General features: G+C 44.0%; 1 protein-coding gene across 6 annotated transcripts in view; it reads right to left on the reverse strand.

Annotated features, from left to right (window-relative positions):
- LOC135541425 (eukaryotic translation initiation factor 4B-like) overlaps positions 1-3,384 on the reverse strand; it is a 35,298-nt gene extending 31,914 nt beyond the window's left edge. For 5 of the 6 annotated variants that reach the window (XM_064967670.1, XM_064967674.1, XM_064967673.1 and 2 more), the window contains exon 1: positions 3,288-3,318. In XM_064967670.1, the coding sequence (XP_064823742.1) occupies positions 3,288-3,306 (19 nt within the window). In that variant the 5' untranslated portion in view covers positions 3,307-3,318. Of the gene's footprint in view, positions 1-3,287 lie in introns of all 6 variants that reach the window. The other variant, XM_064967669.1, reaches the window with a different exon arrangement.
- Positions 3,385-13,106: the final 9,722 nt, after the last annotated feature.

Raw genomic sequence — 13,106 nt, forward strand, 5'->3', positions numbered from 1 at the left:
ATCAAACAGGCTTAACGTAGTTTGAAGAGACGTGCACTCTCTCGAGACATGTTGTAGGAGTGAGACTATTTTCAGACAGAGACAAATATGGGAGATAAATATTCATTTCTAGGCAATGTAGTAAACTATAGCCTAATCATATTTAGGAAGTAAATTTCCTTGTAAAGATAATGGCCCTGTGCTTTGCCACCCATGCATAGGCTATAGCCTACTAGGGTTGGGCGGTATGCAGATTTTCATAACGTCTCTACCATACTATAGTGGGGGATAAAATAAAATGTTTGGACGTACAAAACAATTTAGGCAACAGGGATCTTGATCCAGAAGGGGATAGAATGTCTCTGCTGTAACCAAGAAGCTTGATATCTAGCCACTTCGGTAGCAAACCAAATGCATAGCTGGAGCTCGGTATAATTTGACATCTTAGATGTCTTATAATTATACTTAGTTTATAAGCAGTTGAGTAGCACACAACACCCCTTTGAATTTCTTTATTTTATTTTTTTAAGCAGTATTGAAAAATCACACTGTCTGTCCCCAGTATACAATATAAACAGTATCACCCAAGCCTAGTCTTGAATCGAGACCACACATGCACCTGATCTTCACATATGGATACTGAACTTGAAGTAGCAAGAATGTTGAGAGGACAGTAACATTTTCTCTTTAGCATATAGGATATAGCCCACCTTTTAGAAGGACGATTTGCAGGCAGAGACAAATAAATGGGCAAACAATATATATAGAAAATGAACAGGCAATACTCGCTCACCAATTTTAGCCTAAGCGCACATTGTGTCTATTCAATAATCTATTTGTTTGATTGCACCTCGACTCAAGTCTGTTGAGCGCCCTCCACTTATTACCATTATTATTTATTTACAGACACTGTAGTAAACTATTGTCTAGTCATATTTAATGAAAATTCCTTGGAAAGATAACTGCCACGTGATTCTCCGCCAATGCGTAGGCAGCCTTCTCTATTTAATTGAGACCACATATACAGACGCACTTTATCTTGCACACCTAATTAGGAGGCAGGCTACTGAACTTAAAGCATCAAAAGCAGCAAAATCTGACTATGTGAATAATGCAACAAATAGGTTTTCTTAATACAGTAGACAGGCTAATGCATACAAAGCAGAAAGACAGCTGTTTTCAAATCATCTGAGAGAAATATTTTCATCCCAAAATAGTCAGACAGACTGCCCGCTCCTAACTGCAGCACGAAAAATGCTGATTGGCTACTATGATCTCTATTGGGACCAGCAGGTCCTGTTGGCATTCCGCAGGAGTGCAGCCCTCTACCCCCAGGCAGTCCTGCATTGCGTTGGAAACCAATGAAAGTGTCTATACCGAGCTAGTGGAAATGCCTGAAACTATGTTGCATCATTTTCACAAACTGCCATTGACAATCTCTGACGAAGGCAAAACAAGCGCATTGGTTTAGAAAAGGCCTCAATCCGCCCTTTATGCCAACAGCTGCATGTGAACAAATAGCAATTTCTCACTGTTGTGGAGTGCTCCCGTCCAGCATCGTGTCAGAAAGGAGCAGTGACGTGCAGACCATGATAATGGAACAGTGTGTCTGTCTAATAGGTCTTCATAGTGTGTGTGGGGCCAAAGCCAGCCAGATGAGCCTTGGCCCCACTGACCCATTCTAAACTGCAGGATGACATTTGAGATTAATCTTGCACTGGAGGCAGAGCTGAGAGATTCCCACTAGATTGGCCAGCTGCAAAGTGAAAGCTGGCTACATATTGTAAAAAAATTCAAACAAAAATGTGCTTTTTGGTCTTAATTTAAAGTTAAGGCATAAGGGTAGAGGTGTGGTTAAGGCCAGCTAGTGATTACCCTTCAGAGCTGCCTCCAGTACTTGAGTCATCCCCATGAATGCCAACCTGATAAAACAGGGAGTGGTCTCTCTCACTGCATATTAACTGCCACTATATTGAAATGCTCTAAAACAAAATTGGGCATCACTGAAGTGCTTTTACAGTTTCTTATTTTCAGCAACAGAGAGTTTAGTTGTTTCTTCAAGGGCAACAACACTAGGTGTGTGACAGACATTAAAATTAGTTATTGTGACTAAATTGGTAGACTACTGGTTTCAATGAGACCCAGCTCTTCTAATGGAGCAGGTTTGGTCGGTTTGTTTTGGTTTGAAGCAGACTGGGGAAAAACAAAGAGGGCTGGCGGCTTCATTGTGAAAATCCCAGCTGTCAGGGCATTCTTTTCACACACTACAGAGCATCACACACAGCCTGTTTACAATTGGTATCTTGTCAGTGGGTCCCACACACTGTTTTACAATGAATGGTGATTGCACTCGTGCAGTGAGTGACAACAATACCAATAATACACACTGTAAAACAAGCTACAATATTTAATTATCCTAGCAGCGTGTAAGTTAGGCCTAGGTGCAAAGTAGTGCCTTCCACGTGGTGAATCATTATGAATTACGTGAAACCAAACTGGGGAAATAGCCAGTGAGTCATTCTTGCCAATGTAGCCATATTGCCAAAACTAGCTAACATTAACCAAATAATTTCGAAACTGGATGGTTCCAAGCTAACTAACGTTAGCGGCCAATACAGCTTTAGCTACCACTGGTATGTTAGTAAGCTAACGAGCTAGCTAGTTGCTTAGCTAGCCATTGTCATTACATCCACTGGCTTCGTCAGCAAAGGACTGCTTACCAGGAATACTTTAAGGCCTATGCTAGTGGCATGTGGCTGACATCATTAAATACGCCAGCCTGCTAACATTTGAGGGGAGGCCAGCGATAGGACGCGTCCAGCAACTGTCCTGCTTCACCCATCCGTTACCAAATTCCGCACGTGGGAAATTCCTTGAGAACCCCATGCCACTGAACCAGACCCTCCTACAAGAAATGCGCTTGCTTGTCTTAGCGCCACAGTAAATCGTCGACTACCTAGACACAATGTGTCAGTTGCTTATGAATAACACTACGACCTACTAAAATGTTTGATACAATCCAAAGGCACAGGCTAAAGTCAACGCAATACCCGTAACATATCACTCAAAGAAAAACACCGGGAAGAAATTATTAAATTCTGAGCAAATAGCTGCCTCGCGAAGCTAACGACGTTAGCTAGCTAGATCCCTTCGCCGGCAGCGGCGTCTTTATCCCTGAGAAACAGTAATTTGATGAAAATATACACATAGGACACCGACACAGATTGACACGACAAGGTGTAGACACTCGTCAAACGATATTTGCTAAATTGTGTCGAGCTAATACCCTCTGAAATCTCCCAACCGACCTAGCTCGTTCACCCACATAAACCTCACCTGGCGCCGCCATGTTGGAGAGCGAGTTCGTACCAGATTCCCGGATGAAGGCGTCAGAGGTTTATAATCGAGAACGCGCATCTGGTCGCGAGCCTCAAATCCCTCCAGCCTTGCCCTTGCTGTCTACTATTTTCTATTAATAATATTATATTATGGTGATTAGCTAGAGACCAATTTCAGGCATTTCAAATAGATTTAAATACATTTTGTATTAAAAAAAACAAATAGTAGAAGAAAGTAGTAGCTATAGTAGTAAAACTGATGCGGTCACAATTGCATATATAGCTAGTTAAAGCATTATGAATGTGATATGTCAAGTATGACTGTACTTACAAATATGAAGTGGATAATGTCTTGGTGTTGCAGTTGCATAAAATAGAATATAAATAGAACAGCAGTTTTGACAGTGTGTGTGTGTGTGTGTGTGTGTGTGTGTGTGTGTGTGTGTGTGTGTGTGTGTGTGTGTGTGTGTGTGTGTGTGTGTGTGTGTGTGTGTGTGTGTGTGTGTGTGTGTGTTTTTTTTCCTACATTATCCGGACCCCAAAAGTTCTAACATTTAAGACTTTTTTCAAGTCCTGAATTTGTTCAAATGCTATTTTAAGTTTAAGGGGTTTGATTGAAGGTTTTGGTGTTAAGGTTAATTATATGGCTAGGGTTAAGGTTAGGGTTAGATTTAGATTTAGGATAAATGTTAAGGTTAGGGTTAGGGGTTTGGGAAAATAGCATTTTAATGGTCAAACATTTTTACCCTCCAAAAAGTCATGACATTTCACGAAAACATACAATGACAACTTTAGAATTGTACAGTAACAGCTTATTTAACCAGGGAAAAAAACATACAACAACACGTTATCAAGAGCTGATCTGGCCTACAGGAAACAGTTACACTCCTCCTGAACATAGTTTTAGGCCAGAGTTTTAAACTCACTAAGGGGCACTAGTACATCGAGGTAAAGGTCCATGCCACATTTTGCAGACTGTTCCATGCCTCTTGTGCACAATAGGAAAAGGCAGTCTTGCCTTTCTCCGTAACTGCCCTGAGGCTTTACCAACAACCTAGTAGACCGTGTCTGGTAACTGCTACTGGTGAACAAGAGCAGGCTACAGAGGAAGAGAGGTCGTTTACTCAGAAGGGCTTTGTAGATGAACACATAACAATGTAACTGTCTGTGCATGTAAAGCAAGGTCCAGCTCACCATTTGATAGAAGGTGCAATGGTGGGTGAGCGACTTAGCCTCAACATCAGCATATACCTCAATGTCAACAAATAGCTGTCTGCCTTTCATCACCTTACCTAAAGCAATCAAAGAACATTACTTAATTGTGGCTTATAAGTATGCTATAACACACCAAAACAAAGATTAGGATGCAGTAATAATGATGTGCTGCTCATTGACAAAAAGGTTAGATATGCATCACATTGACAGTCATTATAATGCTGTATGATCCTTGAGGAAAAAGTGACCAGCAATTATGAAGCACTACATGTTGCTGTACATTATAAGTGATTATAACTATAATGCATCAGCAGAATTGTATTTATTTATATAATTGAACCTTTATTGAACTAGGCATGTCAGTTAAGAATCAATTCTTGTTTACAATGACGGCCTACACCCGCCAAACCCTGACTTGGATGACGGTGGGACAATTGTGCACTGCCCTATGGGACTCCCAATCACGGCCTGTTGTGATACAGCCTGGAATTGAAACCAGTGAAGCCTCTTCGCTTTAGACCGCTGCACCACTCAGGGACTGAGTCTTTATGTGTCTATAACTACATTTACATTACATTTAAGTCATTTGGCAGACGCTCTTATCCAGTGCGACTACACTTATACTTAATTATTACTATATCATAGTGCATTATGGGTATATGTATAATGTTGTATAATGCATTATGCATATGGGTTTCATAGAAAGTCTTACCTAAATATTATCTAAGGTTCAGGTCTGGGAAGGTAGACAGTTAGGGTTAGCCATTCAACAGTCTGATTGCCTGGTGGTAGACCTGATGCTCCCTTACCATTTGCCAGATGGAAACGAAGTGAATAGTCCGTGGCTCTGGTGACGGAGTCCTTGACGATCTTCCAGGCCTTCCTCAGAAACAGTCTGGTGTAAATGTCCTGGAGGGCGGGGAGCTTGCTCCCAGTGATGTTTTGGGCCTTTCACAGTTCCCACCACCCTCTGTAGAGCCTTGTGGTCGCAGTTGTTCTACCAGGCGGTGATGCAGCCAGACAAGGTACTCTCGATGGTGCATATATAGAAGTTCTTGAGGATCTCAGGGGTCATTGAAAAAAATATATATATCTTACCTTTATTTTACTAGGCAAGTCAGTTAAGATCATATTCTTATTTTCAATGACGGCCTAGGAACAGTGGGTTAAGTAAGTACTGGTCAAGAGAACACCTGAGAAAACTGAACTAACACCCATATAACTGTCAGCGTATACGCTACTGGTGTTGGAGTCAGGTTCAGGAGAGCAGAGAGTTGTGATCAGGCGGACAATTTTTCGACAGAAGCAAACAACAGGAGAGACTGATTCTCTCCTCGTGACTCCCCTGCGTCACCATGGCCAGGGAGATGGTGGCTTCCCTAATTAACCCAGACCCTAATGGTCGACTATCCAGAGTGTGTACAGGGAAAGGTCTAACCACAGGAACAATGGGAATCACTAAACTAAGGGTGAATGCTCTGTCGATAAAATTCCCAGCCGCGCCTGAATCGACGAGCGCCTTATGCTGGGAATGCGGGGAAAACAAACATGCACAAACAGGTGGTCAACAGAGGGCTCTGGATGAGAGTGGTGCAGACTCACCTTGGGGTGACGCCAGAGAGCCCTGCCTGCTGTCTTGACCCCCAGAGGGACCAGCCCGGCACCGACCGGCAGTGCGCCCTCTGCGGCCACAGATGGTGCATGTGAAGGCCCCTCCTCCAGCCTCCCTAAGCGCAGCTCATGGGCACTGGAGCGGGGGTGCTGGAAGACGGAACCGACAGAGCCTTCTCTGGACATCCGCGGGTGACCAGCAGGTTATCCAACTGGATGGACAGATCCAGCAGTTGGTCAAAGGTGATAGTGGCATCCCTGCAAACCAACTCCCGCCAGACGTCCTTGCGCAGGCTGCATTGGTAGTGGTCGATAAGGGTCCTGTCATTCCATCCTGCTCCGGCTGCCAAGGTCTGGAATTCTAGAGCGAACTCCTGGGCGCTCCTCGTCACCTGCCTCAGGTGGAAAAGCCGCTCCCCCGCGGGTGAACTCTTCGAAGTGGTCCAACGCCACATCTCCATCTCCCCACACGGCTTTTGCCCACTCCAGACCTATCCCCGAGAGGTAGAGACAAGGGCGGACACCCTCTCTCTTCCCAAGGTGGCCAGGTATAGGTCCAGCTGTAATAGGAACCTCTGGCACTGTGCTGCCGTCCCATCATACTCCCTAGGAAGGGAGAGACGCATCCCACTGGGACCGGATACAGGGGGGATGGGTAGAGGTACCCCTGGTTGTGCTGGTCGAGGCGCTGGAGAGACTCCCTGTCTCTCCCAGCGGTCCATGGTCTGGACAACGCAATCCATCATGGCGCTGAGATGTTGCAGAATCATCGAGTGTTCTCGGACACGTTCCTCGACTCGTCTAACCGGTGTGGGATTCTGTTAGCATATGCGCTACTGGTGTTGAAGTCCGGTGCAGGAGAGCAGAGAGATGTGATCAGGCGCACACTTTATTTGGCAGAAGCAAACAACAGATGGATGCAACAGTGTCCAATAAATCTCCAGCCAAAGGCAAAAGTGCAAAGCGCGACAAAGTCACAAATAATCAAAACATGTTTAACAATTAAACACACTCCGGGTTTCAACATATGTCATCGGAATTTCATAATTCCTATATGTGTACATTAATTATATCACTCAGTCTATTTATAAGAATTGGTAAGATTCTTATATGAATAAAATAGACAGAGACCAGTCTTCTCAAAATTAGATATAGTATTTATTCTCGGAGGTCACTGCCATGGAACCATGAACAACAGTTTATATACAAAATATGATGTCATAGGTTATAAAATGTCCATCCTCCTATCGACCAGGACAAAGCAGGTTCAAAAGTTTATTCCAACCTCCTAGGGAAACACACACTATATCAAGATTAACTTATGGAGTCTCACCTTCATCCATCACTATTTAGAAGACAGCTCCATATAATGGAAAACATAGGGAGACACTCGCTGCCTTATCTAAACATCCCAGAGCTAAGTTGAGTCGGTTCAAACATAGGTTAACGATCCTTTTTGCTTACTTAAAAACCCACAACCCATTCCTCTCTAATCTCGCTGGAATGGTGTTTATTGGATTGCGTCCTACCTGACAGGTCGCTCCTACCAGGTGGCGTGGCGAGAATCTGTCTCCTCGCCACGCGCTCTCACCACTGGTGTCCCCCAGGGCTCTGTTCTAGGCCCTCTCCTATTCTCGCTATACACCAAGTCACTTGGCTCTGTCATAACCTCACATGGTCTCTCCTATCATTGCTATGCAGACGACACACAATTAATCTTCTCCTTTCCCCCTTCTGATGACCAGGTGGCGAATCGCATCTCTGCATGTCTGGCAGACATATCAGTGTGGATGACGGATCACCACCTCAAGCTGAACCTCGGCAAGACGGAGCTGCTCTTCCTCCCGGGGAAGGACTGCCCGTTCCATGATCTCGCCATCACAGTTGACAACTCCATTGTGTCCTCCTCCCAGAGCGCTAAGAACCTTGGCGTGATCCTGGACAACACCCTGTCGTTCTCAACTAACATCATGGCGGTGGCCCGTTCCTGTAGGTTCATGCTCTACAACATCCGCAGAGTACGACCCTGCCTCACACAGGAAGCGGCGCAGGTCCTAATCCAGGCACTTGTCATCTCCCGTCTGGATTACTGCAACTCGCTGTTGGCTGGGCTCCCTGCCTGTGCCATTAAACCCCTACAACTCATCCAGAACGCCGCAGCCCGTCTGGTGTTCAACCTTCCCAAGTTCTCTCACGTCACCCCGCTCCTCCGCTCTCTCCACTGGCTTCCAGTTGAAGCTCGCATCCGCTACAAGACCATGGTGCTTGCCTATGGAGCTGTGAGGGAAACGGCACCGCAGTACCTCCAGGCTCTGATCAGGCCCTACACCCAAACAAGGGCACTGCGTTCATCCACCTCTGGCCTGCTCGCCTCCCTACCACTGAGGAAGTACAGTTCCCGCTCAGCCCAGTCAAAAATGTTCGCTGCTCTGGCCCCCCAATGGTGGAACAAACTCCCTCACGACGCCAGGACAGCGGAGTCAATCACCACCTTCCGGAGACACCTGAAACCCCACCTCTTCAAGGAATACCTAGGATAGGATAAGTAATCCTTCTCACCTCCCCCCCTTAAATGATTTAGATGCACTATTGTAAAGTGGCTGTTCCACTGGATGTCAGAAGGTGAATTCACCAATTTGTAAGTCGCTCTGGATAAGAGCGTCTGCTAAATGACTTAAATGTAAATGTAAATGTTTATTATGTTTAATTACCCCTTGTTTCATGCTACACAATCCCTTCCTTATGAATTAACATTATTAATCAGATATTGTAAAACAGGGTAGAGTTCAATTAATTATAGTTCTATTTAAATGTAGATATTGTTTAGTCATTATTCATAAAATTCCTAACAACATAGTACCCGGGGGACAAACCAGCTAGGCGTGTCAATACAAAACACGTAACAAAACAATCCCACACAAAGATATGGGGGGAACAGAGGAATATATATATATATATGCAGTTGATTAGGGAATGCAAAACATGTGTGCGGGGAACAAGACAAAACAAATGGAATAATGAAAAATGGAGCGGCGATGGCTAGAAGGTCAGTGACGTCGACTGCCGAACGCCGTCTGAACAAGGAGGGGAGCCGACTCTCGGCGGAAGTCATGACAATAACTATATAGACATGCCCAGTCTACCTATATGGGCAAAGACACCAACTCCTACTAAACATTATCTCACTGTGATGAGTAAAGTCAATTTTTATTTTATTTAAATGAATAAATCTGAACATCTCTAATTCATATCCTGATAAGCGCTAGGCAGCCCTAAAGCGGCTCCCGAGTGGTGCAGTGTTCTAAGGCACTAAGGTGTCACTCTAGACACCCTGGTTCAAATCCAGGCTGTATCACAACTGGCTGTGATTGTGTTTGGCTGGAGTCATTGTAAATAAGTTTTTTTCTTAACTGACTTGCCTAGTTAAATAAAGATAAAATAAAAAAATATATTAAAAAAGTGTTAAATGTTTGGATGTCTCTGGGCCTCCTCTGCCGGGCAAGGTCATGGTTGACCCCAATGAATCAGTGTCCACTTCATCATGGGATGATTGAGTCTCTGAGCCCTCAGCTCCTCCCAGACCTCTATGCTGGAGTAGTTCCTTTCTCCACAGACCTCTACTCAATGCTTGAACTGGCTGAACCGTCCCCTCGCCCATACCCGGGCACAAACCAGGGACCCTCTGCACACATCAACAACAGTCACCCACGAAGCATCATTACCCATCACTCCACAAAAGCCACGGCCCTTGCAGAGCAAGGGGAACTACTACTTCAAGGTCTCAGAGCAAGTGACGTCACCGATTGAAACGCTATTTAGCGCGCACCGCTAACTAAGCTAGCCGTTTCACATCCGTTACATAGGGAATTACATGACATGAGCATATTGCGATGCAGAACCCACCCCCTGCCTGTACCCCTCTCGGATTTGACCTCATAGACAGGGCTGTCATCACCTTTCCTGTTTACCGCCACGTGTAATTGATCCTCCCAGTGTGATCTTAGCTTTCCTGGCCCCCGATGTTCTGACATGTTCCCCACCAGTACACGATCCCCTGAGACCAGAACCCAACTCATTTTCTTCTGAGGCTTTTCACTTTGCTGTTCATTTCTACATGTTTCTTATGGCGATATCGTAAGCTTCTGCCAGCTGTTGTTTCCACTTCTTAGCATCCTGGTATGATTTCTCCTGTTACTTTATTTTTAACCCAAATACAAGGTCAACAGGTAGCAGTGGAGCCCTTCCAAATAGCAGGAAATATGGTGAGAACCCAGTAGCATCACCGGTGATATAATTACATGCATGAATGACCTTGTTTAGATAATCACCCCAGTTGGCATTTTTCTCTTAATTTAGTGTGCACAACACTGACAATAGTGTACGGTTAAATCTCTCCCCTGGATTCCCCTGTGGAGGATATGGAGAGACTCTGGAATTGGCTACTCCCGTTCAGTTATGCAAGGCTCTGAATAACTGATTTTCAAACTCTCTTCTCTGATCGCAATGGATTTTTGACACAAAGCCACATTTTGGGAAAAAGTCTTCAAAAAGCTTTTTTTGCTGCAGTTCTCCCTGATTCCTTTTTGGTGGGTCGGCTTGCGCAAATTTTGTAAGGTTATCTAAAATAATTAAATGGACTCGTAGCCCCCTCTGCTTCTTCAAATTCACATAGTCAATTAAAATAATCTCAAGCCCTTGCATGTTGCATTGGAGCCTTAGTTATTACACTGGGTTTATTTTATTTGATACACTGACAGAATTTAGTGATTAAGTGTTCAATGGCATGTTGCATGCGTGGCCAATTAGAGTGTTCTTGTGCTAAGTTCATGTAGTGGTCTGGGTGTAGCTGGTGCAGAGGAGTCAGGCGCAGGACAGCAGAGATGAGTAACACAAGTAACTTTACTCAAATATCCCAATAATATGTCTTAATACCGAGCCCACAATAACGGACCGAACATACATAAAACAATCACACACAAAAACCATGGGGAAGCAGAGGGTTAAATGATGAACATGTAACTGGGGAATTGAAAACAGGTTTGCAAAACAAAGACAAAACAAATGGAAAATGAAAAGTGGATTGGTGATGTCTAGAAGGCCTGTGATGTCTACTGCCGAAAGCCACCCGAACAAAGAGAGGGACCGACTTTACCTTGACAGCTCATCTTGCACTGATGGCCTTAGCGTGACCATGGATATCCAAGTTACTCAGTCATGCTATTGTGCCTGAACATTATTGTGTGTTGCTTTTGCCGTCTCAGGGGAGTGTTTCTCTGTGCATTCTTCCATGTAATGTTCATTCAGCAAGCAAAGGAGAACGTGACAGAAAGTCTGAGTCAGTGTTTACCTTTCCAGGACGATACTTCAGTGTGAGATTGAAGTCAGACAGCTCCGCCACCCAGCGATGACCAGTGGTATTCAGTCTCACTGTAGTTAGTACTTACAGTACCAGTCAAAAGTTTGGACACACCTACTCATTCCAGGGATTTCTTTTATTTACTATTTACTACATTGTAGAATAGTGAAGATATCAGAACTATGAAATAACACATATGGAATCATGTGGAATCAAAATATATATTTAATATTTGAGATTCTTCAAAGTAGCCACCCTTTGCCTTGATGACAGCTTGGCACACTCTTGGCATTCTCTCAACCAGCTTCATGAGGTAGTCACCTGGAATGCAATTTAAATTAACAGGTGTGCCTTGTAAAAGGTCATTTGTGGAATTTATTTCCTTCTTAATGTGTTTGAGCCAATCATTTGTGTTATGAGAAGGTAGGGGTGGTATACAGAAGATAGCTCTATTTGGTAAAAGTCCATATTATGGCAAGAAGAGCTCAAATAAGCAAAGAGAAATGACAGTCCATCTTTACTTTAAGACATGAAGGTCAGTCAATACGGAGGATTGCAGTCACTAAAAAGTGCAGTCGCAAAAAACATCAAGTGTTATTATGAAACTGGCTCTCATGAGGACCACCACAGGAAAGGAAGATCCAGTTACCTCTGCTGCAGAGGATAACTTCATTCAAGTTCACTGCACATCAGATTGCAGCTTAAATAAATGTTTCACAGAGCTCAAGCATCAGACACATTTTAACATCAACTGTTCAGAGGAGACCTTCATGGTCAAATTGCTACAAAGAAACCACTACTAAAGAACACTAATAATAAGAAGAGATTATCTTTGGCCAAGAAACACAACCGGTGGTAATCTGTCCTTTGGTCTGATCAGTCCAAATTTGAGATTTTTGGTTCCAACCGCCGTGTCTCTGTGAGACGCAGAGTAGGTGAACGGATTACCCACCATGAAGCATGGAGGAGAAGGTGTGATGGTATGGGGTTGCTTTGCTGGTGACACTGTTGGTGGTTTATTTAGAATTAAAGGCACACTGAACCAGCATGGCTACCACAGCATTCTGCAGTGATACATCATCCCATCTGATTTGCGCTTAGTGTGACTATCATTTATTTTTCAACAGGACAATGACCCAAAACACACCTACAGACTGTGTAAGGGCTACTTGACCAAGAAGGACGGTGATGGAATGCTGCATCAGATGACCTGGTCTCCACAATCACCAGACCTCAACCCAATTGAGATGGTTTGGGATGAGTTGGACCGCACAGTAAAGGAAAAGCAGTAAACAAGTGCTCAGCATATGTGGGAACTCCTTCAAGACTGTTGGAAAAGCATTCTTCATGAAGATGGTTGAGAGAATGCCAAGACTGTGCAAAGCTGTCATTAATGCAAAAGGTGGCTACTTTGAAGAATCTCAAATTTGTTTAACACTTTTTTGGTTACTACATGATTCCATATGTCTTCAAGATTATTCTAAAAGGTAGAAAATGGTAAAAATAAAGAAAAACCCTTGACTAAGTAGGGGTGTCCAAACTTTTGACTGGTACTGTATGTCAAGGGGTTACTATCCCTGTACACTGTCACAGAGGGAGCATTAAAA

The sequence above is a fragment of the Oncorhynchus masou genome, chromosome 6, assembly GCF_036934945.1.
Source record: "Oncorhynchus masou masou isolate Uvic2021 chromosome 6, UVic_Omas_1.1, whole genome shotgun sequence".
Classification (NCBI taxonomy): Eukaryota; Metazoa; Chordata; class Actinopteri; order Salmoniformes; family Salmonidae; genus Oncorhynchus; species Oncorhynchus masou.